This window comes from Rutilus rutilus, assembly GCF_951802725.1.
Source record: "Rutilus rutilus genome assembly, chromosome: 21".
In the NCBI taxonomy this organism is placed as follows: domain Eukaryota; kingdom Metazoa; phylum Chordata; class Actinopteri; order Cypriniformes; family Leuciscidae; genus Rutilus; species Rutilus rutilus.
This window is the reverse complement of record NC_140226.1, coordinates 10,187,226-10,214,007: the sequence shown is the minus strand read 5'-3', so window position 1 is coordinate 10,214,007 and position 26,782 is coordinate 10,187,226. Positions and strand designations below refer to the sequence as shown.

The window sequence follows — 26,782 nt, the reverse complement described above, 5'->3', positions numbered from 1 at the left end:
TATATATATATATATATATACATATATTGGCCTGGCACACAGACACATGAGACTTTAAAAAAATATATATATTATATATCTTATATATATATCTTATATATCTGTACACATTGCGTCCAAACACATTTGATGAAACAGCCTCCCATAGACGCCGGTAAAGACAACAGAACAAGAGTACAGTAAGGACGACAGAGAAAAATGAAAGAACAATATGACATAACCAGTGAACATAGCCTACATATCAACTTATACAAATTTATCTGAACAAGTAGGCAATGACTGTAGACAAGGACAAGGATATAGTTTAAAGCCCAAAGCAGTCGACTCATTGTTGGCACAAATGTAAACTTACATAAAAAAAAATGACTAGATTTAAAAAAAACTTTTGAAAACAGGTTTCAAAGTGCATGTTTTTGAAAAGAGACCATGTAAACTACAAAAACATGAATTTGTGAAAACAGTGACATCATGCGCATACGTATTACATGTTCTACTTCAGTCTATAGGCGCGTAGTGTCTCCTAGATGTAGACATCACCACCTATACTGGCCTGGCAGCATAATACAGCATTTTAATTGTTTTGTGGATAGTTTCGACAACATTGTCGTCTGTACGTGAAAACCGCAATGATTTATAATTAAATCATTGTAGTGAAAACATAACCTTGGTTTGTTTGCTGGTTTCAGGACCACCTCTCAGAAACCTGTTTACTGATAGCAACACAAACCTGTAAACATCAAAGTAGTCCAATTAAAGTTAGCATGCTTCTACCAGGAGTGGGGTTTGAACCCACGAGGACATTTGTCCATTGGATCTTAAGTCCAACACCTTAACCACTCGGCCATCCTGGTCACAGGAATGTAAAATTAATCTAAAATATGGTACTGAGAAGGAATGTGCTACTCAAATAGACAACATTTAGCAAATATTAAAAGTGGCTCGGTTCTCTTGCATAACAGTTGTGTAGGCTTAAACCCTTTAAGTTCCTATTCATTTATGAATCACCTAAATGTGTTATTGATTTACTACGTATTCAGCCATCTTTTAGTTCAGAGTCCAGATTTATTTAATACAACTGTTGCTTCTCCAATAGTTGAATATGCCTGTGTAATTCATATAATCATCACTAAAGAAGCCAAGACATTTTTCTAGGTCACTTTATCAAATAAAAGGACTTTGATCAGACAGTCAGATGTTATTGCTTCCCGTGAAGCTCAAAATGAATCATTCTCATTCTGTAAAACGAGACAAATCAAATAAGACCTTCTGAAATCCATGCAATGTTTATTTAATAAAATTTAATTTTGATTCAATAAGACTGTATCATGCAATCTTGTTTTGTGTATTATACTGTGTGCTCTCCCTAAATCTCTCTCTCTCTTTCTCTCTGCCACTCACTCAGAGTCTGGTTCTCTCGCTCAGCATCGTCTCATCCAGACAGGGAGTTTTTGCTGACAAGGAAACAAGCCTTTTCACCGTAGCTCAACTTTCAGTTTTCATGGTTCTGAATCACTCCTCTCTTCATTGTTCAGTATCCCTTTGAAGATTAAAGTACAAGCCTGAAGACAGGACATCTCTTGGGTCGGATCTCTGGCTTTGTTTGTTGCTTTGGAGAGCCGTTTTCTCTTCTTCACACTTGCAAATGACCTCTTAAGTGGTTGGACAGGCTGTTGGAGCATTTGGATGCACTTTCAAAGCATAGATGATGTGCTAACTGTGCAAACATTACGAGTGGCAATCCTATAGGATGAGAATCTTACACAAGCCCAGCAGTCTGAAGATAATGGCTATGGTGAGATCTTCACTGCAGAAAGTGATGCTTTTTCTACAGCACATCCAAAGAATGTCTGTCACGTCACCACGTTACCAGAAACTGTGCAAGGTAAAAGAGTGCTTTGTATAAAATTACTTCATTTGGAGTTGCATTTTATTCAGATCTGTTTGTGATGTGTATTTGGGGTCGCAGATAGTCAGTGATGTTTTGGGAGGTTCAGTAGCACCACAAGAAAAGAAAAGTACAATAACCAAGTTTTAACATTAAGTGGTATTGCAAAAAGAGGCATGAGTAATCTGGGGCTAAACTCAGGTTGAAAAAAAGCTGTTTCAGGAATCTTGCACAGTTGTTTATTCTATGGTAGCCTACTGGTACAATCTCAAAGCTCTGTATTTTTCATGAATATCAAGAAATTTGCATAACAATTTCACAAAAGGTGTGCTTTTGCATAAGCTTATTTGAATCACAGATCATTACCAGGAGTGGGGTTTGAACCCACGAGGACATTTGTCCATTGGATCTTAAGTCCAACGCCTTAACCACTCGGCCATCCTGGTGGATGTGGGGTGTAAATTACCTCAAGTTGAGGAAATTGATTAAGTTGTTTTTTTGTTTCAAATGACCACATCTACCCGCAGAGCAGCCTTTTTATTTTATTTTTATCTAGGTAGTATGGCATGTTTCTTTACAAAGTTACATTGCCTACTGCCTGGCATGCATAACACAGCGTTCTTAGTAGTTTTCGTGAATCTGTATATTGCATTATTTTTAAAGGTTATAAAGTTCTACCAGGAGTGGGGTTTGAACCCACGAGGACATTTGTCCATTGGATCTTAAGTCCAACGCCTTAACCACTCGGCCATCCTGGTGGATGTGGGGTGTAAATTACCTCAAATTGAGGAAATTGATTAAGTTGTTTCTTTGCTTCAAATGACCACATCTACCCGCAGAGCAACCTTTTTTTTTTTTAACTAGGTAATATGGCGTGTTTCTTTACAAAGTTACATTGCCAACTGCCTGGCATGCATAACACAGTGTTCTTAGTCGTTTTCGTGAATCTGTATATTGCATTATTTTTAAAGGTTATAAAGTTCTACCAGGAGTGGGGTTTGAACCCACGAGGACATTTGTCCATTGGATCTTAAGTCCAACGCCTTAACGACTCGGCCATCCTGGTGGATGTGGGGTGTAAATTACCTCAAGTTGAGGAAATTGATTAAGTTGTTTTTTTGTTTCAAATGACCACATCTACCCGCAGAGCAGCCTTTTTATTTTATTTTTATCTAGGTAGTATGGCATGTTTCTTTACAAAGTTACATTGCCTACTGCCTGGCATGCATAACACAGCGTTCTTAGTCGTTTTCGTGAATCTGTATATTGCATTATTTTTTAAAGGTTATAAAGTTCTACCAGGAGTGGGGTTTGAACCCACGAGGACATTTGTCCATTGGATCTTAAGTCCAACGCCTTAACCACTCGGCCATCCTGGTGGATGTGGGGTGTAAATTACCTCAAATTGAGGAAATTGATTAAGTTGTTTCTTTGCTTCAAATGACCACATCTACCCGCAGAGCAACCTTTTTTTTTAAACTAGGTAATATGGCGTGTTTCTTTACAAAGTTACATTGCCAACTGTCTGGCATGCATAATACAGCGTTCTTAGTCGTTTTCGTGAATCTGTATATTGCATTATTTTTAATAGGTTATAAAGTTCTACCAGGAGTGGGGTTTGAACCCACGAGGACATACGTCCATTGGATCTTAAGTCCAACGCCTTAACCACTCGGCCATCCTGGTGGATGTGAAAATCAAATTACCTCATATTAAAGGAGAACTCCGGTCAATTGTTATCCTCTTTTTAAAATTTGCACCCTGTTGACTTAAATGGAGCAAGTTTTAAACCTGCTTTTAGCCTCTTAACATCCTTGATGTGTCATTACAAGTGCACAGGTCATGTGAGTGATTCCTTCAGAGTGAACATGGTGAATCTGACTGCAGTAGATGTGAAAGATATGAATAAAAGTGATGTTAATTCAGCCAGTGCACATACCTGTATTTACTTCCTGTTTTCGGTCGAAGTCCAGAGTAGTCGATTGTCGAGTTCACATTGACAGCTGACAGTCTGAGATCATGCGCGTGAACTCGACAATCGACAATGTAAAATTGACCGGAGTTCTCCTTTAAGGAAATTAAGTTGTTTCTTTGCTTCAAATGACCACATCTACCCGCAGAGCAGCCTTTTTTTTTTTAAACTAGGTAGTATGCCGTGTTTCTTTACAAAGTTACATTGCCAACTGCCTAACACAGTGTTCTTAGTCGTTTTCTTGAATCTGTATATTGCATTATTTTTAAAGGTTATAAAGTCCTACCAGGAGTGGGGTTTGAACCCACGAGGACATTTGTCCATTGGATCTTAAGTCCAACGCCTTAACCACTCGGCCATCCTGGTGGATGTGGGGTGGAAATTACTTCAAATTGAGGAAATTGATTAAGTTGTTTCTTTGTTTCAAATGACCACATCTAGCTGCAGAGCAGCCTTTTTTATTTTTTTTAACTAGGTAGTATGGCGTGTTTCTTTACAAAGTTACATTGCCAACTGCCTGGCATGCATAACACAGCGTTCTTAGTCGTTTTCGTGAATCTGTATATTGCATTATTTTTAAAGGTTATAAAGTTCTACCAGGAGTGGGGTTTGAACCCACGAGGACATTCGTCCATTGGATCTTAAGTCCAACGCCTTAACCACTCGGCCATCCTGGTGGATGTGGGGTGGAAATTACTTCAAATTGAGGAAATTGATTAAGTTGTTTCTTTGTTTCAAATGACCACATCTACCCGCAGAGCAGGCTTTTTAATTTTTTTAACTAGGTATGGCGTGTTTCTTTACAAAGTTACATTTCCAACTGTCTGGCATGCATAATACAGCATTCTTAGCCGTTTTCGTGAATCTGTATATTGCATTCTTTTTAAAGGTTATAAAGTTCTACCAGGAGTGGGGTTTGAACCCACGAGGACATTCGTCCATTGGATCTTAAGTCCAACGCCTTAACCATTCGGCCATCCTGGTGGATGTGGGAATCAAATTACCTCAAATTAAAGGAGAACTCCGGTCAATTTTAACATTGAGCTAATTTTTTTGTAAATTTGGAGTGCTGTCAGTACAGAGAACAACGGCAAAAATCGGTGTTGCCTACACCGTGTTATCCTCTTTTTAAAATTTGCACCCTGTTGACTTAAATGGGGCAAGTTTTAAACCTGCTTTTAGCCTCTTAACATCCTTGATGTGTCATTACAAGTGCACAGGTCATGTGAGTGATTCCTTCAGAGTGAACATGGTGAATCTGACAGCAGTAGATGTGAAAGATATGAATAAAAGTGATGTTAATTCAGCCAGTGCACATACCTGTATTTACTTCCTGTTTTCGGTCGAAGTCCACAGTAGTCGATTGTCGAGTTCACATTGACAGCTGACAGTCTGAGATCATGCGCGTGAACTCGACAATCGACAATGTAAAATTGACCGGAGTTCTCCTTTAAGGAAATTAAGTTGTTTCTTTGCTTCAAATGACCACATCTACCCGCAGAGCAGCCTTTTTTTTTTAAACTAGGTAGTATGCCGTGTTTCTTTACAAAGTTACATTGCCAACTGCCTAACACAGTGTTCTTAGTCGTTTTCTTGAATCTGTATATTGCATTATTTTTAAAGGTTATAAAGTCCTACCAGGAGTGGGGTTTGAACCCACGAGGACATTTGTCCATTGGATCTTAAGTCCAACGCCTTAACCACTCGGCCATCCTGGTGGATGTGGGGTGGAAATTACTTCAAATTGAGGAAATTGATTAAGTTGTTTCTTTGTTTCAAATGACCACATCTACCCGCAGAGCAGCCTTTTTAATTTTTTTAACTAGGTATGGCGTGTTTCTTTACAAAGTTACATTTCCAACTGCCTGGCATGCATAATACAGCATTCTTAGTCGTTTTCGTGAATCTGTATATTGCATTCTTTTTAAAGGTTATAAAGTTCTACCAGGAGTGGGGTTTGAACCCACGAGGACATTCGTCCATTGGATCTTAAGTCCAACGCCTTAACCACTCGGCCATCCTGGTGGATGTGGGAATTCAATTACCTCAAATTGAGGAAATTAAGTTGTTTCTTTGCTTCAAATGACCACATCTACCTGCAGAGCAGCCTTTTTTTTTAACTAGGTAGTATGGCGTGTTTCTTTACAAAGTTACATTGCCAACTGCCTGGCATGCATAACACAGCGTTCTTAGTCATTTTCGTGGATCTGTATATTGCATTATTTTTTAAAGGTTATAAAGTTCTACCAGGAGTGGGGTTTAAACCCACGAGGACATTCGTCTATTGGAGCTTAAGTCCAACACCTTAACCACTCGGCCATCCTGGTGGCAATGTGGTTCAATCAAGTCTTTTTTAGTAAGACATGTCTTTCAGTTTTGATTGCAGTTTAGTTGTATTTAAGGTCAAAAGTTTTACATTTGCATCTTGAAGCTTTTTGATAGTTCTGAAAACATTTATAACGTCTAAACAGTACAACAACACTAACAAATTAAATGTAATGATGTGTATACCTGTGAAAAATAAGCAGTTATATGCTATGTGCTTTTGGTATAAAGTAACTTTTATATTTAATATTTGGCATATTTGTGTGCTGCTGCGCGTGTGTGTAATAAGCAGAGTATACGTGCATTGTGCACCGGCCTATAGGCACATATTACAAATGCGCCCTTTAAATAACAAAAAAATGTCACTGTTTTCACAAATTCACGTTTTTGTAGTTTACATTGAACGAGAACGGTATCGTTTTCAAAAACCTGCACTTTGGTTTCTTTACAAAGTGACACCACCAACTACTGGCCTGGCATGATAAATTTTGTGTTGTTTTCGTGAATCCACGTGAACGGGAATCGTTTAAACAACTTTGTTTCAAACTTTTCAGAACTGCAAAGGAAAACTCTTTAATTTTTAGTACCTTGTCGTGTAAACGTATAAGCTTGTTAATGATTTAATAGGCCACTTAACAATGTTATCCTTGTTACTTGTTGTTTACATCTACATTTTCTACCAAAGTGGAACACTTATTGCATTATGTTTAAAGGGCATGAAGTTCTACCAGGAGTGGGGTTTAAACCAACAAGGACATGTGTCCATTGGATTTTAAGTCCCACACACCTTTACTGTTTGGCCATCAATGTCAAGTGTTAAGCTTTGATATCTTTGCTTCTCAGCAAGACTTTGCATCATGCAAGGACGCAGTTGGCGTCGTATCTGAGATGCCAGAAACAATAATGTATTGATATTTATGAACTTCTTGATGTCTTAAAACAATGTGCCAATCTCTGATTTTCCAGACTAAAAGCAAACACACTTTACTGCTTATCTGAAAGATGTTCTAAGCCAAGTTTCATTACTCATTTCAGAGATTTGGAATGGGACATACAACTTTTTAAGCATGTTCTTATTTTAGATTATTAGATTTGTACTTTATAAAGCTGCTGCTTGTGAATTAAAATACACTTTATTGTCCCCAAAGGGGAAATTTGTGTTGGACTCAATGTGTTTACATTGACAAAATCATTCGAAACATAAACAGCAAATTCTACAATACACATAAAAAAAAAAAGAAGAAATGTTGTATTATGCACAAACTGCAGTTGGCGCCATATCTATGAGATGGCAAGAACATTAATGCACTGACATTTATAAACCTCTTCTTAATGTCTTCCTCGCCACAAGGGAGCCAATCTGTTATTTCTCAGACTAAAAGCAAGCAAACCTTTAATGCTTATCTCAAAGATCTGTTCATTACAGTGATTGTGTCTCTTCAGGAAATTTGGACTCTGCTCTATTAATATGCATTCATTTTACAATCTCTTTATTCACTTTTTTATGCGACAAAATGGTAGTTGCATGGACTGTCAACGGAGGAACAGAAATCTTTTAGATTTCATTAAAATATCTTAATTTGTGTTTCGAAGATGAACGTAAGTATTACGTGTTTGGAACGACATGAGGGTGAGTAAATGATGACAGAATTTTCAGCCTTTATGCTGGGTATCCGCTAAATCTGAAAGTTATCAAAAGTATTTATGCAACCAAACCGTATGAGTTAGTTTAGTCAACATTTCAATTAAATTGCAATTAACATTTGTGTAGTGCGAAATCAAAAAATGTAAGTTCTTCTAACTTAATTTGGTCGTTTGTTAACTTGGCAACTTTTTAGGGTTTACAGTGTGTATCTATCCACTTACAGTATGTTATAGTTGTTCAGTTTATTGTCCTAACATCCAGAAAAGACTATATGCTTTTTTCCATGCTCAGACGGTGTGATCAGAGCAGGCTTACAGGCTTTCCTGGTTAAAATCAGTCTGTGAATTTTGATGGTTATTGATATTGCTCAGTTTCACATCAGATTGCTTCTTCATTTGCTGTGTCATTGTTGTCCTGCTCATAAATAATTTGGTGAATGATCAATAATTTGGTGAATTCTCTAACGTGAAAAACGTTGATGATTCAGTTATGTTGAACCAAGAAAATTGCAGTGTATTTTTTCTATCCAGCAGCCCAAACTTTTGAATTATTTTATTATACTTGTGTAAATTCATTTTTATCACAACCTCTTTATAATGTGTGCGAAGAGCACACAAGATTATGATTTTTTAAAACATCTTTGGCAAAAATGATGGCAAATGTCATTTTGTTTTGTCTTTCCCAGTTCTACTTATTAGCAGTATAGATAACAGTATTGGCATTTTAACGGATTCCAGCATAATAAGCAAAGACTGTCTGTTATGTCTCTGTTGATGTCTTTCTTTGGTTGTATATCATCACTGCAGCCCTAAACAAGAGAGCTACATTTCCTCTGATATAAACCAACCAGTCATTATATGTCTGTGGAGGCTTTAAGGCGACTGCCACCATAAATGAAAGTTTTATAGGTAAGAATTACAGCAGACTGCTAAAGGCAAGTGAGATGTCTGCTGTTTGAGGTAATACTTTATTTTACAAGTTGGTGTGTTCTGTCAACCACAGAGGTTTTGGATTGTTTGTCACTCATTTTCCAGATTTTGTCTTCCTTCATTAGTCTCATTCAACAGCTATTGAAGCAGTGCTATTTCCGCTTCACTTTAATTCTATTTATAGGGGACAGAACAAGGAGAAGATCACTCAATCAGAGTCCATTGAGATTCGTTTGAATTGGTGCAGTTTTAACTTCTGCATGCTGTTATGTCTCCTCAGGACATTCAGACAGATGTTGATACCCAGACTGATCTTTCTAAAAGGGCTTTGAGAGGTCAGATCCCAAATACCAAGGCACAAGAGCTTGATAAGTTCAGAGATGTGGACCACATTCATATAGCCTCCAGAAGGTCTGTGCAATATATCCAGCAATACAAACAAAACAAACAAACAAACAGAACATAACGTCCTGAATTTCCCTTCAAATTGTCATGTGCTCTTAGAGAGTGTTTGGAGGCCGGTGCAGAGAAATGGACTGGACTTATAGACATCCTTGAAGAGCTTTGGTTGTGTGTAAAGCTGAAAGATGAGGAGCTGACACGGCAAAGGCCGGTGGGAGAGGACGTACATACTTTACTGCAGCAGCAAGGCTACTGTACGGTCAGTCACACTGCGTGCATGTTCACAGCTTCTGATTGTAAGGACCATTACATCTCAGTAGAAGGAGAGTTCAGCACTTACAGTCCATTATGAGTGATGTTGTATTATTTTTTATACATAATGTTTTATAATTTACCACTTTGTACCAGCACCTCCTACCCACATGCACTGATTACATTGCCCTTTTAAACAGGCGTCTTCCAGTCCTCAGATATCGTGTATAATAAGATACAATACAAAATAATTAAACCCCTTGATTACTTTTCCCTCAAGCAGAAGCTGTGAATTGATTTTATTTGTTATTGCACTGCTGAATTATTGATGTCCTAGATGTTTTATCATTGCAGTTTATTGCATTTATTGCATTAAAACATTGCATTATTTACATCAGTTGCAGTAAAGCTGTCTTCACAAACAGAACTCAGATATTTATAGCTGTAAACAACATAATGAAGTATTATTTTATATATACCAATTGAATTAATCAGTATTTTACAGAGAAAAAAAAAAACGTTGTCTGCCAGTCTGCACCTCATTTTCCCCAGATATTCATTTTTATCTCATTATTATAGTCGGTGGCTCATTTGTGAATTGATGATATTATCTTGCTTCATCAGTTAAATCCATGCAGAATTAATCAAAAGTTTTCCTTCTGATATCGACCACAACACGTCTTCTCTCTGTTTCAACAATTTTGTTCCACAATTTGTCACTTTCAGCTCAGCTAATGTTTGGGTTTCTGCTTTGTTTTCTGATTGCTTTTCGAGTAATTATATCTCCAATTTCACCCCCTCTGATGTGTTCAGAATGAGATGTAATGAATGTCTACATTTAGTTTAAATGTCAGACCTCTGCATCTTTAATGAGCTGTTCGACACAGGCCTTGCACAGAGAGTTGATTGGACAGGATGCAGACGGCACTCTGAATCAGGTGTGTCTGTCTCTGGCTGTCCAACCTACAACAATGGAGGTCCAGAGAAGTACAGAGACGGCTGCAGGTGAGAGACTGTCTTTGACTGTTTTGAATCCTCCAAGAGGAACATTTTGTTTAGTTTTTTAAAGGTTTTTCCTTTATAGCACAGAAGTTCTCAGTTATGTTTCATTTCAAAGAAAAGCTCAGATCATTTTTGTCTTGGGAAAATTTGATAAGAAATGCCATATTGAAGAGTTGATTTTAAAATCTTTTGATTGCAGGCTTTGGGTTTGCAGGCTCAGCAGATATTTTGATAAGTTTGAGACATTGTTGAGATCCCCTCTGAAACTCTGGAGGGGGCAGATGTAAAATGTATATCTTTTTCTTAGGAGAAACGTTTTTTATATATAAATATTTGTTTTATACAACAGGAGATGCTCAATAGGCCTAAACACGCATGTACTGTACACTACCGTTCAAAAGTTTGGGGTCTGCAAGATTTTTTAAAATGTTTTGGTAACACTTTACAATAAGGTTCATTAGTTAACATTAGTTAGTTTCTAACATGAACTAACAATACATTTGTTACACCATTTTTAAATTTTTTGTTAATGTTAGTTAATACAGCTGTTCAATGTTTGTTCATGTAAGTTCACAGTGCATTAAGTAATGTTAATAAATAGAACCTTTGATTTTAAAGGTGCATTGCGCAAGTCTCTGAGTTTTTGCAGAACTATGCCCCCTTCTGGCGACACGCGAAACTGCAACCAGAGTTGTGCACGCGGTTACGTGGAGTTTGCGTTGGGGTTTGGGATGAACTAGAAGCCGGTCTCTTTGAATCCATCTTCTACTTTTGCAAAAGTCGCTTGAGTTGTCTTCGCTGATGCGGATAATGGCGGCGAATACACAAACCTGCCAGACATAGCCAGGTGAGCGTGAACGCGCATGACGTCACGCCCAGTCGATTCCGTCCCGAATCCCTCTTATTTATTTTACTGTACAGGATTATAGAGGCAATCGCAGTGATCGTAGAAGGGCTCATTCAGCCAATCAGGCAATTGTTTAAGCATGTATGGGTTAGAAAAACGGGCATTTTTAACATGAAAAGTTGCTTAATGCACCTTTAAGCAAATGTTGAAATTAATATTAACTAAGATTAATAAATGTTGAAGAAGTAGGGTAGAGTGGGGGAAAACGCCCCCCTGGGGTAAAACGCCCCCCACCTGTTTTTCCCAAAATAACCACTAAAAGTAGTCAAGATACATTTTTACTGTTGCTATGCACTACGTTGATAACGGGGATATACAAATCTCTATGGAGAAGCTGACACCAGCGACACATTTGAAGAGAAGAGGATTACAGGGTAAATGCTATAATTTTCAGATATTAGTAAATAAGTGTTTAAGAGAATATTGTTCTGCAGGATATCGCAGTGATGTATGATAGATGAACAGTGAAGTCTGTAGTTTGAGATCATATATTATTTATGAGGAATATAATTATATTTTAAAAATTAAACATTTTTTTAAAAAACTCATAGCTTGTGTGGGGTAAAACGCCCCCTACGCTGAGGGGTAAAACGCCCCCCCCTGGGGGCATAGTTTCTCTATCATAATTACTATAATAAAATATTTCTGTCTATCAAATCCTTTGTTTTACACTTAATGCAGTATAACTAGGTGGTAAAATCAAAATATTTGAACAAAACATGAAAAAATTACCTCAAGTGAGCATTAACTAGCTAGCTTGCTAGCAAAGTTAGCTCACTGATGGAAGGTAGTTAATTTTGCCTATTTTGAACATTGCTGAAATAAATATTAATATATATACATGTTGATACATTACTTGCCTTTTACCTTTAGAGATTAAAAACTATTGTCTGTTAATTTTGCTGTTGATCTATGAAGCAAACTGGTTGGTAAGAAAGGGGGCATTTTACCCCACCTTGGGGGGCGTTTTACCCCACCGCTGGGGCAAAACGCCCCCTTTGTACAAAAATATTTTCAGTGAAAATACTAATTAATTATGAAGGCTGAGCAATTTTAATATTTGGTGAATAACTCCTGCCATAGTCACTCAAAACCGGGATGGCAATTCTAGTCACATTTATGTTTTGTTTCACTGTAATGTCACATTTTCCTTAAGGGGGGCGTTTTCCCCCACTCTACCCTATTGTTCATTCTTAGTTCACGTTAACTAAGGTAGTTAACTAATGTTAACTAATGAACCTTATTGTAAAGCGTTACTAATGTTTCTTACGCTCACCAAGACTGCATTTATTTGATCAAAATACTCTAAAAACAGTAATACTGTGAAATATTTGTACAATTTAAAAATAACTGTTGTGTCACAGTTATGTGTCTAATATCTTCATTAATCTAGTGTCTAATATGCTGAATGCTGAACATAAGAAAAATATGCTGAACATTTCGTATTATTATCAATGCATCACCCTAACTGTTAAACACACTTTATTGCAGTGATGGATCACACCTAGCAGTCTTGTCTTGTCCTCAATTGTCTGTTTCTATTAAAGATGCCACCAAGTGTCAAATTTTATGTGTATTGTCTTTCTGATGTAAATGGTCGTCTCCTGGATTCAAACACTAATTTTTTATTACACGTTTCATTTCTGGAGGTCATAGTTTTAGTCTATAGCGTCGTTGGTGCTTGATTTATGTGTCTCTGAAATGGCTCAGTGGAGACAATAAACCTTATAGGACACAAAGTGAAAAGTGAGAGAGTGCTGAAGGGTACGGATGTAAATCTGATCACTGAGAGTCGTCAGTAATGACACACAGTAAGTTCTGGTCCACAGTAATATGGTTAGGACTAATCTTTGTCAATGCTTCATGAACTACTAAACTATTCAGTCCTGGATAACCCCAAATGCCTCTGGCATACAAGTACTTTGTACTGGTATTGGTACATTGGAGCTCCTTAAGGGGACAATAGCTTTATTACCAAATAATTTAACTAACTTGTCAATTATATAATTTGTAATATAATCGGAACTATAGTTTTCTAACATAATCAATAAACAATTCCAATTAGGATGACATAATATCTGATAATATGATAAACTAAATTATCAAAATAAAATTGAAATACCACGTAGAGACTCGAATAGGTGCATCTCTTTGGTATCTGTTCGTTCCCTTTCGATACGGTTCACACGCATTGCGTAAGCTGCTGACGCTTTAGGGAAAACTCCTTTTCTCTGAAATGCTTCTCCTCTGCGGCTATCTGGCGTTGCATCAAATCTTGTGACGTTGCATCAAACTTATCCTTCCTGCAGGAGTTGCTGGATGAGGGGCGCACCCCATCCATGTTCAAAGTATATGTAGCAACTATTGTAGTATACCCCACCCCTATCGCTGGCCAGTCGGTTGGAAGGAACAGCTTAATAGTGAAATTCCCTTGGGGGGCTAAAAGGCTGAATCCGCCTCGCCGCCACATGGATCCGACCTGGGGACCTGTCCACAGTCCTCTTGGCTCTCCAAAACTCTTCGAGCTGCTACAGACGGCCAAGCTGGAGCCCCCTTTTAAGACCGCTCTCCTGCTGGCTTTAGCAGGAGATCAAGCGAGTTGGCAACCTGCAGGCACTCTCGGTGAGCGCATCCTGGCTTGAGTTTGGGCCAAACGACTTTAAGGTTGTCCTTTTTGCATTGTAAAAAGCGCTATATAAATAAAAGTGACTTGACTTGACTTAGGCAGAGGCATGGCTATGTGCCTAAGGTGGCGACAAGAATGCCTCGTAAGCAACTCTTCAAAAAACGAATCAGTAAAGTTTTGGGACGGGGTCCGCTACAACAGGCTTGTGCTAATAGTGGATAAAAGCAAGATTAAAACATAAGTTTTAACCGTAATTAAACTACACTATACCTGTTCTATCTCCATGCAGCACATATTCTCTGGCTCTGGCGTCGTAGGCCCGAGCCAAATTGGGGAATTCTTGCTTTGCCTCCAGGTATCTACACTCTAGTGTTGGTTGATGAAAGCCTGTTAAGGGCCCTTAACCTTGACGGGTCTTCCACTCTCTGCTCGTAACACGGCACTATTGTATTAGGTTCCCCAAAGCCTCAACAACTGATGCAATGCATTTGAACCATATGAAAAGGGAACGTTTCCGTTATCCCAGTGAACCAAGGTTACGTTAACAACTGAAATGTTTACAAGAACCATTCGAACAAACTGATTTCCTGGAAAGAATCGAACTTTCCAAAGCAGAGAGTGGACCGATTAGGACAAACTGATCTAGACTAGATCTGAGTTTTCAGAGCTATATGAGAGGACCAGTTAGGACGAACTGACTCAGTACTCAGACTAAATCGGACTTTCCAAAGTTACATATAAGAGAGAGGACCGGTTAGGATGAATCAGACTTTCCAAAGCTATAAGAGAGAGCAAGAGAGAGTTTTTGTTTACATCAGATTGCAGTTACATGCAATATAAATGTGACAGTGATGTGTTTGCGCTACAGCGCTAATTGTAGCTTAAATTACTTTTAAGTGGCTGGAGTGTCCCTGTGATAATGTTAAGGACGCCACATATTCATATGCCTCAGTTTAATATCAGTGTCATTATATGCAGAAAGTCTTTACCCACAGATCGCAAAATATTGTTATTCTTACTGTGGGAGAAATAATCACTCTAAATGATGACAAAGAACATCTCGTTTGAGGTCATTTGACTGAAAGCTGATTTTAACTTCCAGCAGAGACAGCACAGGAAGAGAAGATTCGTCAGCTGGCTCAAGCGGTTCAGGATCAGGCCTTTGAGGTTCAGCAGCACTGGGAGCGGTTCAGTGCTCAGGCCGCCAGCTGGCAGCACCAGGTTGACTGGGCTCTGGGGAAACTTCAGGACCTCCAGGATGCCATGAACCAACTGGAGCTCAGCCATCTTGAGATGGAGAATGACAACTGGCACTCAGAGGAACGCAGCATGGTCAGCTGTGTGCTGGAGAACGAGGAAAATATTGTGAGTTCAAATAGATAAATTACAGTATTCGTACAATACAATAAGGCCCCAGTAGCTAATGCAATAAATCAAATGAACTAACAATGATCAATTAATTTGTTACAGTGTTTATTAATCTTTGCTGACATTACTACTAAAATACTATTCATGTCAGATCATGTCCATTAAATAACATTGACAGTTACAACTTTTGATTTGAACAAAGTCACAATTTTGTTCAGTTTGGATTTTCAGGTTGCATTCACTAGTTTCTGTCTCCCTTTGTTCATTTTCCCGCCACTCCTTGGTTGTCATGGTTTATGTCATTATGAAGTCTTTTGTATCAGCTGTGTATGATTAATTAACTCGTTTGTATTCACTACTTAAGTTGTACCTTCCTTTCATTCTGTGTCCGGTTACTGTTGTGTTTAGCTACTGCCTGTACATACGCCTACCTGTTGGAATAGTATTATTAAACTTTGTGTTGGAACTTATTCTTCATCTTCGTGCCTTCTTCTGCAACAACCGGTGACAATAACATTAACTAAGATTAATAAATGCTTCAGAATTATGTTAACTAATATATTTAGTTCTAAAACAAGTAGCCTATACTTATTCTATTCCAGGTTTCAGAATTGTTTGTTCAGAAATTTGTTTTAAAAACAGGCAAAACAGTGGTGATTTATATTATTGACCAACTTGATAGTTATTTACCATAACATAAAATTATCACATTTCGGTATACGCCAGAATTTGTATATTTTTCTTATCAGTCTTTATTAGGAACTCTTTATATAAACTCTGTTATTACTTTTTTATGACATGATATAATATGCAAGGTGTCTTTTATTGATGATTAGGTATGCGTATTTGAGAGTATTTCATATTATTATCAGTGTCTACTGAGAGAAGGGGGAAATTTACTCAGCACGTTCACTGTCTGGTCTTCAGTTTATTCCAGTTTGACCTCCATATCATCAGAACTCTATTATACACTTGGCTATGTCACAGGTAGCTCATTCCTCATGTCTCATATATCATGTGATAACCAAATATGAAATATTTGATGTAAGTTTAGCCTTGAATGGAATAAGGCAGAAGTCTGGTACAGATTTGGCATTACAAGGGCATTTCAATAAGTAAGTTAACAAGACCTATCATGTGAGTACATGCATCTGTTTGACTGAACTATCTTGCCAGGTCAGATTGAGTTTTATACATGCGGAACTTGCCTTCAGACCATGCCACCTATTGGTCACACAACGTCAAACATCATGGGTCAAGGTGGACTTATTGGTCAGATGTGCATGTGCATGACACCATCTGGAATACATTGCTAACTTTAAGTTGTATGGATCCACTGTAATTAAAAATGTACCAGTGTTATTTGAATATTATTGAGATACTAATATAGTTTGTATTAATATTCTAGTTATATTTTAAGTTTTTATTTTTTACAGATTTCATTTAAATTTTAGTTTGTGCTTTAGTATTTTTTTATAGTTTCTTTATTCATTTTTATTTTAGTTTCAGTTATTTTAGTACATCAAGTTAAACTACATTAAAATGAGAAATGCTGAGAAACTAGCTGATATAAAGTAGATGTAAGTTTTTTTTATAGATTTTATTTTATTTCAGTTAAAGGTTATTTTACTGTGTTTTTTTTAAAAATGGTTTTAGTTTCAGTTTTAGATTACTACAATAACACTGTAATGCGGTTATCTCTGTCATTTGCACATTCAAGTTAAAATTTCTTCAGATTTAGAATATTTTTTACTGGCCCTCATAATTGTTATAAATATGCCAATTTGAACAAGCTGGCATCCGTCACTGACCTGTAAGATGTGTTCAAACCCCAGCATTGACCTTGAAGAATTGATTATTTTTAATCTCGCTTTATGATCATTCAGACCACGCGGAGCCCAGTTTGTTTTTGATTGCTCCCTTTATCCCGAGGCTTGACGAGTGTGTGACTGTCATGTTGTTTTGAGGATCCTGTGGGCAAAAATATTGACCTTCCATATCGACTTGGGAAGCTGGAGAACATAGATAATTAATCTGCTACCCACTCAATGACACTCTTGAGCCTTGTTTCACCAATGCTCCCCATCATTTTTGGAGCTCAAACAACAATATTTGTCACCCCAAGTGAGCATCTTGGGATTTGATGTAATAGTTATATTAATATAACTGAAAGAGTTGCACCATTTGTGCTTTTGGGATGTGGCATTGTGGCATCACATAAGAACAAAAGGACACTCATTATATTTTGGCTGAGATGTGTCTCCACAGGCTCTTGAAGACAGGCATGTTGGATAATGAGCGTCTGGTCATTTCAGAAGTGAAGTACCAGAGACGTCTTTCTCATATTTCCAGAACAATGTCTTTATTTTTCTTCAGACTGCCCCCTGCTTAGTCTTCTCTTTGGATGAAAAGCCTTTAAAGCTCTGTAATTTCCCTCTGATCTGAGCTACTATTATGTCTCGGTTGGGGTCTTGGGGAGAGGTCTATTTCAGTGCATTATGGTCTGACAGCACAGTAAGATGTTAGGCATCAATTTTTATCTTGCCATCTGTTGTAGTCAAAATCGTTCAATCTTGATTGTTTGAGAACATTTTTCTTTTTCAATATCTTATCAGGGGACTATGGGTAATCAGCAACGGCAGTTGCAATGCACTCAAATGGATAGGAGACATTTGTCCCATGACTTCTTGTCTGGTAAGTTGGGCGGAATGTTTTTTTGTAAAACAAAAATTCAGCATTCCCATAATCATGGAAATTTTTTGATTTCTAGGCCTGGGAAACTTACTGTACACCATTCAAAAGTTTGGGGCCAGTCAGACTTCAAATCAGTAAGCATACATTAAACTGATCAGAAGAATTTTACATTAAGGCTGTTCTTTTGAACTTTCTATTCCTCAGAATCCTGAGAAGAAAAAAAAATAAAAAGATCACCTTTTCCACAAAAATATTAAGCAGCATAACTATTTTCAACATTGATAATTAATAAGAAATGCAAATCTGCATATTAGAATGATTTCTTAAGGATCATGTGAGACTGGAACAATGGTGCTGAAAATTTGCATCACAGGAATAAATTATTTAAAAATGTTTTACTCTATTTTAGATTTTTTTTTAAATGCAGCCTTGGTGAGCATAAGAGACTTCTTTCAAAAACATAAACAAATCTTGCTGACCTCAAACATTTGAATGGTAGTTTACATTAGTTATACTCAACTCTTGAAGTATTTCACTGGCTAGAAATTGGTCTTTTGGAACACAATTCCTAAAAAAAAAAAAAATAATCAATCCTTATCAAGTCAGCTTCAACCAGCTGAGCAAGCCATAAAATTGGTCAAAAGGTGGGGAAACCCCAATTTGTCTCAAATACTATTTCATTTTTTCCAATATACAATATAAAAATGTATTGTTTGGAAGTTCTTCATGGCTTTATCTTTGAAACCTTGTCTCCCCAACCAGTTTCCGTTCAGTTCCCGTGGCAGAGAGCTGTTTTTCATAATGGCGTCCCTTATTATATCAAGTGAGTTTTGCTTCATACATTCTCATCTCCCCTATGACACTTCATGCACTTAATGTGATTTCCCATGTGTTCAGTTTTGCATCAGAATAAAGTTAGTCCACAAATTTAAATCTAGTTGCACAGTCACCCTTGCTAAATAGGTCTTCCAACTAACCATTCAAAAGTTTGGGTTCTGTAATATAAAAAAAAAAATTTTTTTAAAGAAGTGCTCACCGAGCCTGCATACTGCAAACTACAGTAAAAACATTACTTTTGTGAAATATTAATAAAATATTATCACTAGATATAGATTAAAAAATGGTTTTCTATTTGAATAAATTTAAAATGTGATTTATTCCTGTGATGCACAGCTGATCGTTCGCATCAGTGTGGTTCATGATCCTTCAGAAATCATTCTAAATAAAAAAAACAGGATTCTTGATGAATACAAATTTATTTGAAATAGAAATCTTTTGCGACATTATAAATGTCTTTTACTGTCACTTTTGATCAATTTCATGCATCCTTGCTGAATAAAAGTATTAACAAAATCTTACTGACCCCAAACCTTTGAACGGTAGTGTATAATTACTAATAATTCCACATAGTGTTCATTGACAAATGAATGTTTGAATTAATGTGATCTCCTTCAAATACATTTGAGAAAAAAAAAAAAAAAAAAAAAATCCAAATCTTTATATCATTTTCATGCTTCCATTTGACAGAATCCAAACCAGGGAATTGATGTTGATGATTAATTATGTTTCAGTCATGAGCAGCAGACCACCTCGTGGGATCATCCAAAGATGAGCCAACTATTTCAGTCAATGGGTCTGTCCTTTCACCTGTCAATCAATGTCAAGTGTTCTGTCATCCTCTCTGTGTAGTTCACTACTTTATATAAGTACAAAATGTTCAGTATGCAGATTTCTCACACGATATATTGCTCAGTATTTGCTTGAAAAGAAAACTTTTCTAGTGAACTTTCCTAATTCACCGTAATGTTTTACGCTCTGTGCAGCTGATCTGGGTCATGTGCGTTTCTCCGCTTACCGCACGGCAATGAAGAGCCGCAGGCTACAGAAGGCCCTCTGCTGTGAGTGATACGATACCTTATCATTTATGTCTTATACTTTTTACTTCACTAACAAAATCATGGTACTTCTGTGGGGGATTTTGCACCATTGCAATACCATATTTTTTGGGACATTTATCACTGCATTGCAAATCTCTGTCAGTGTGAACTCCCCCTTCACTGCACACTCGAAATGACTGGAGGAAATACAAAGGGGAAAAAACAGATTACAGCAAAAGACGAAGGCAATTTTAATCATGAAATCTTGATCTCTCTCTGCTAATTTTGTCAGGCACTATTAGGACGTTTACGGTACACTAACTACTGTATGAGTCTTTGATCTTCAAATCGCAGTAGGATTTTGGAAAGCATTAGAGCCAGCAGGCAACCTGCTGATGCAAGGCTGAAGCCAAGTCTGGACTCTGAGAAGGGCTACTCTCTGAGAAAACAAAAGACTTTTCTGGAAACTAGCATTAACACTCTCTCTTCAACATTAGCATCCTCATCCTAGACGCAAGTCTTTCACACATCTGTACTATCTTTATCTACATTTCCTTCCTTTCACGCCCCTTCCCTCTCTCTTCTCTCCACATGCTGAGATCACTAACTGCTTGACTTTAGTAGTTGTTATTCAGTTGCATTCACTATAGGGGGCTAGAAAAAAATACTACTGAAATAATAGCAAGCATGGGGTGGCATATTTCATGGTACAAGCCATAACCTCTGGTTATTGTCTCAGCTTTATTCTAGTTGTTATATTATTAACTATAGGGGGCTAGACAAAAATACTATTGAAATAATTGCAAGCATGGGGTGACATTACTTCATTGTACTAGCCATAACCTCTGATTGTTTGAGCTTTAACTAAGTTGTTATATAGACGACTGTAGGAGGCTAAACGGAAGTACTATCCCAGACAGCAACATAGTGTCGGCCCAGATCCGGCCCATATCTGGTATGCGTTGAATCCAGATGTACCAGATGTGGCCCGGATCTGGGGCCTCATTTATAACCGTTGCGTACGCACAAAACAGGCCCTGAAAGAGGCGTACGCCACTTCCCGATGCATAAGTTGTGATTTATAAAAACAAACTTGACGGGAAAATTTGCGCACCTGCGCGCAAACTCTGACCCATGCGTATAACGTTTTGGAGATGGAGCAGTTTGGCGACACCGATGGTGAGCTGGAGTTAAATGACTTTTTGGTCACTTTTAGACAGAAAATCTAAAGAAAATTACACATATACAGAAAGATAATACAAATATAATTTCACTCACCAAGCCTATCACTTGAAGCAAATATCCATCCCTTCTTAAATGTCCGCGCCAGCGAGCACGTTGGGCCGTTTAGTGAAACTGACGCAAATAACAGTTTAAATAAATAAAATAATGATTTAAACTATGTTTTACTTGTGATATAAACATTTAGATTAAATATGCCATTCAAATTAATGGAGTTAAACACTTAAACATGAAATAATTACTGAGAAGTTACAACATTTTTTATATTCAATCAATAGAAATATTTGTTGTGGATGCAATGTTTTTTTTTTTTTACACTTTTCCTGTGTCGTGCTGTGTTTTAATGTTTTAACCACAGAGATAATTGCTTATCATGATAATACCAGATTGTCTGAGAAAATAGTTTCGTGCAAATAATGCCCAAGGCATCTGTTTCCATTAAAAATATAAATCAATTAAAAATACAATTCGGCCAGTGGAAAAGATTGAGAAAAACGTTCTCTGAAATGTATTTTACACTATTTGATTTATGTATTCAAAAACAAGGCAAGGATAGGCAACTACATGATTTTTATTAATGTAGCCTAATGTGTCTTGTACCGTTAAACGTTATCAAGTGGATGAATAATCATATGCAAATGTTGTAAGCTCCATATATGGTTATTTCGGGTTGGAGACGCATGTGCGCACAATCTACCGATTACTGGGATTTATAAAGTGAATTCTGCGCAGGTTCTGGCGTACGAACGGTTTTATAAGTCTGAATATTTTTGGGCATTCGCCATTTTTGTCTTTCGGGCGCACGTACACTTTTAGTAAGGATCCTACGCACAGTTTTATAAATTAGACCCCTGGGCCGACACTATATTGTTGTCTGGGATAAATAATGGCAAGCATGAACGGCCTATTAAATAGTAGGCTATTAGCCATAAATTCGGGTCAAATATGGACAAACCCAACCGTTGGGTTACATTTTTAACCCAACGGTTGGGTTTGTCCATATTTGACTCAAATTTGAGTTGAAACAACCAGAGTTTGTGACCATGGGATCCTTGTAAAAGAACGGCCAGCGTGAGACCCTGAGCGGCATTGGTATCTGATCAATTAGGCCTATTGTACAAATGGTCAATAATTAATTTGCATTCCAACCTAATTTGAGGTTGAGATAAAGTTTTTTAATTGGAATTCAACTATTTTGCCACACTGAAAAGACAGAACGCACAGGTATCCTTCCCCCGCTCTATTGGAAACTCTATAAGGGCCGATTGGGCGGGCCTTACAATAACAAGCTGATCAGAAATAGCCTGCAGTCAGGTTGGTTGGATAGTATTTTTGGTAAAAGACAGCAGCTGCGTTTTGCTTCATATCTTTGGATGTGGGATGTTGAGAAAGGGTAGTTGTTGAAACGTATAATTGGTTGCAAATCTGAATGCTGATAAGAAATATAATTTTTTTGCTGCCTTTTCACCAGGGAATTTTCATTACACGCCAACGGATGAGTTACGCTCTGGTGACTTTCATTAAAATACACTGAATGGAATTCATTGTGGACACATAACAGAAGTGAGTGGAGATGAAATCGTATGTGAATACCGTCTGTCTGTTTCAGTGGATCTTTTGGAGCTCAGCAGAGCCCAGAGCGTCTTTGATCAACACAAACTCACTCATAATGAGCAGCTACTGGAGATTCCAGGCATCGTGAACTGTCTCTGCGCAATCTACCGTGAACTTCAGCAGGTGCATCCGGATCTGGTTAATGTCCCTCTGTGTGTGGATCTGTGTCTCAACTGGCTTCTAAAAGTCTATGACAGGTCGGTATGGGTCTTATCTTCAATAGAGTGGCCATAAACTTATTTAGTCACACTTAAACATCTATGAATGTCGCATTAAATAACAAAGATAGCAAAGAGTGACAGCATTAGAAGACCTACAAGCATGAGTATATTTTTCATAAAAGTTTATTTGGTTTGATAAAACAATAAGTATAGCCTACTGTTTAAAATAAAGGTAAAAAAAGTAAGACCATAGTTCTGAAAAAAGCTTTCCTCTTGGTTTAATATTTATATCTAATAATGCAATGATATTTATAAACGTTTAAGTCTGACTAAATTGACCGAGTACACTTTAGTGCCACTGTAAATATTCTCATAAAAAAACAATAATCCTGTGACCTCTAAACTATTGCAGATAATCTCCTCCTTAATGGTGGCTCTCATACATTTTTGATTTTAATGTTTTATGTTAATTTCTTTTGCAGTCCTACAGCAATAATTGCATTTTTGCCACAAAACTGTTTAGTAAAGACATAACCACTACCTGTGGTTGTTCCTCACCAAGATATTTACCAGACATTCAAAAGATAATACGTGTGTAATGTCTGTGGCTCATCAATGTCTCTGTTTTCTGTTAATAGTGGAAGAAGCGGAAAAGTTCAAGTGCTGTCTATTAAGATCGGCTTGTTTTCTCTTTCAAAAGGACCCATAAAGGACAAGTACAAATGCAAGTATTTTGATATTAAATATGTATTCTATATGTTTTGTTAATTCTCAATTTATAAATGAGATGAATTAAGTTATTAAATATTAAATTACTTTAATATTTATTTCACTGGAAACTTTGATTGCAGTGTCTTTAAAGGTCTCAGACCTACTGGGAGAGGAATGCAACACTGTCCTTGCTGTGACCACCACAAGGACATTTATAAATTGGATCTTATGTCTGAATCCTTACCCACTTACCCTCCTAGTCTGATAATGTGATGTTCTTTGAGTTTTGCTGGTGCTGTCCTCCACAGATCTGTTCGCTCAGGTGGCCAGCGCTGCAGGGATCTGTAACCAGAGGCAGCTGGCATTACTGCTACACAACGGCATCCGAATCCCACATCAGCTCGGGGAGGCGGCTGCGTTCGGAGGGAGTAACACGGAGCCCAGTGTCCGGAGCTGCTTTCAATATGTGGGTTACACTGCCTGTCGGCTACAGAACGAGATTATGAGATCTTCTTATATCAGTTGTTTTAATTCTCTTTTTATATCAGTTGTTAATCCTAGACAGCAATGAGATTGAATCGAGGTGGAATGGAGATTTGTGAGCCAGATTTTTCTCCTGAGAACCAGTAGTTAGTTAGTTACTACTATCATGGTTTTATTAAAATGCCCCTTTTAGGCTGTTTTAAAGGTTCCTAATTTTGTTTGGGAGGTCTCCTACAATAGGTTTACATGCATCCAAGATAAAAAAAATACTATTTTCTCAAAATATACATTACAGCACCACCTATTTTCTCAGTGTCTGAAATGGTTCAATAAAGGATTCAGTCTCTTAAAACCCTTCCTTTCAGAGAGCCTCCTGTGATCTGATTGGTCAGATGGCTCAGTTTGTTGTGATTGGTCGCTTATAGGAAATTAAACGCCTACCATTTCTGAATTCAAGCTCCAGAGGCTTCCTCAGCTCTTGATACACACAGTGATAGGAACAGTAACGGTAACAGTTTTACTGTATCAGTAAAGGCTGGCATTATGCAAATGTGTTACAAACCTATGAATGTTCGTGCAGGAAGTAAGACTTGAATTACTGACGACTCATTGCAGGCTGTTCAGAATCTGTTCTTTCTTTTGGAAAACAATAATTCCATTTGTCTTGCACTTTGATCATTGAAACTTTGCAGACCTTTTACAGCTACAGTAAATTACACTCTACATGAAAGGCGATAGGCTATCAGAAAAACACAATACATATAGCATGTTTTTTTTTAGTTACATTTTTAGTAATTAGGTCAAGTGCTTTTGTAATTTTTCCTAGTTTTTTTTAGTATAACTGATTTAATTTACTTTTAATTCAGTTTTAGTTTCATATGTTTAAGTTTTGATTTAATTCCAGAATTGTAGTGCTTCAATTTAAACTTATTAAAGAAGTTTTTCCATCTAATATTTGTATTTTATTTAGCAAAAAAAAAATGTTTTAATAGTTTTTGTTTTTGTTAATGAAAGAAAAAATATATTTCTGAAGAGATGTCAACAATGTTTCAAAATAAGTGCACTTGAAAATCAGAGATCTCAATATGAACTCAAATATTTCTTATCAATTTCTTCCGAGGCCAAATGATCTCCATTTAGCCACATTTGTTTTAGGCTGAAATGGGATGCCTGTAACCAGTGAATTAGTGCTAAGAAAACATAAACAAACATATTTTCAGTGTAAATCTGTGAGAAACATCTGATCAATTAGATGTTTCTCTGGGTGATGTCCATAATTTGGTCAAATTTATTCTGTTGAATCTTATTATATAAACATAAAAAATAAGGTAGTGAAAAACCGTATGCATGCATTAATGACAATCTTTAACAAAAAGGTGTATTAATGCAAATCAAATGAACGAGATTCTATACATAATTCAGGTGTGTGGGACATTATATATTCCTAAAGGGAGCTGCTGAACGGATGCTCAGACTTGTTTATGTGGGTATAGGGGCTCATCATTACACATCAGTGAGTTTTGACATATAAATAAATGATGAGCTCTGTTATAAGAGTGGCAGGCGTGCCCAGGGATTTACACCGCCACTTTCAGACGGTTAGCGGTCGGTGTGACAGCTGATGCACAAGCTGCTGAGAGATATTTAAATGAAATCCACTTGATTTGTGTGCATGCATTCCCATAATATCACATGATGGTGTGCTTTATGATGTGAACCACATCCGCTGGTATAATGGAGTATTTATAAATCCGTTCAGCTCTCCTGAAAGCCACCCTGGACGGGGCCTCCAATACTTCACTCTTTTACTTGAGTCACAGTGGAGCTCTTTTCATTTAATGTTCCATGCAATGCAAGACTCTTGATAGTCTTGCCTTAACTGGCCTGCTGTAATTGATTCATAACAGTCGTAGCAGTTTTAATGCCATGGGGGAGACACAAATGACCACAATTGGCCCCATTTGCTTCACTTCAAAATTACTAATGGATCCCATGCCCACGGGCTAATAAGGTTGTGATGGGATATTATAGGTTTCGGGTTGTAGATGAATACGCTTCTGAAATGATAAATAGACCATCGGAGTGCTTTTAGACTCAGACAGCTCCATTATGGCGTGTCATGCAGTGCATTGCAGTAATGAATGAGGGGTTTGTGTCTGTGCTGGTGGGTTTCAGGTGGGCCGTGATGATGTCATCGAGCTGCAACAGTTCGTGGACTGGATGCATCTGGAGCCGCAGTCCATGGTGTGGTTGCCTGTGCTTCACAGAGTCGCCGCCGCCGAAACGGCCAAACACCAGGCCAGATGTAACATCTGTAAAGAGTGTCCCATGGTGGGCTTCAGGTAAAACAAAAGTGAATAATGGTGAAATTTGTTTTAGGGTGGAAGTGCGGAGTTGTGCCACTGCTGTGGACTAAATAGGGTTGGAAACTTTCTTTTTCCTCTTGAGCAAAAGAGGTGCATAACCTTCAGATAATGTTGTTCATCCACATCAGAAGGTCAAACTAAATGTTATTTTAGCTATATATTATTTCACTATTATTTTTACTCTTTTTTTTTTTTAATGATAATTTTTATGGAAATGGAACAAATGGAACAGTTTAAAACCCTTATATTTGTGATTTCATTATTTTTAGCATTAAACATTAAATAAACATGACAATAAAAAATAAAATAATAATAATATGA

The 26,782-nt window shown here is 37.3% G+C and overlaps 2 protein-coding genes across 2 annotated transcripts in view; both read left to right on the top strand.

The window, feature by feature from the left end:
• The first annotated feature begins 1,435 nt into the window (after positions 1–1,435).
• On the top strand, positions 1,436–9,616 carry LOC311281287 (utrophin-like). Its single transcript, XM_084394117.1, has 3 exons — positions 1,436–1,882; positions 9,037–9,167; positions 9,261–9,616. The coding sequence occupies exons 1-3, from the start codon at positions 1,748–1,750 to the stop codon at positions 9,508–9,510; spliced, it is 516 nt and encodes a 171-aa protein (XP_084250243.1). The 5' UTR covers positions 1,436–1,747; the 3' UTR covers positions 9,511–9,616.
• Positions 9,617–10,150: 534 nt separating this feature from the next.
• The window catches only part of LOC311281276 (utrophin-like), a 31,115-nt gene continuing 14,483 nt past the window's right edge, over positions 10,151–26,782 (top strand). Inside the window, exons 1-10 of the mRNA XM_084394106.1 lie at positions 10,151–10,415; positions 15,048–15,310; positions 17,929–18,007; positions 18,770–18,830; positions 19,579–19,640; positions 19,831–19,905; positions 22,736–22,937; positions 23,540–23,625; positions 23,921–24,078; positions 26,271–26,437. Of these exons, the coding sequence (XP_084250232.1) occupies positions 10,280–10,415; positions 15,048–15,310; positions 17,929–18,007; positions 18,770–18,830; positions 19,579–19,640; positions 19,831–19,905; positions 22,736–22,937; positions 23,540–23,625; positions 23,921–24,078; positions 26,271–26,437 (1,289 nt within the window). The 5' untranslated portion in view covers positions 10,151–10,279. The remainder of the gene's footprint in view (positions 10,416–15,047; positions 15,311–17,928; positions 18,008–18,769; positions 18,831–19,578; positions 19,641–19,830; positions 19,906–22,735; positions 22,938–23,539; positions 23,626–23,920; positions 24,079–26,270; positions 26,438–26,782) is intronic.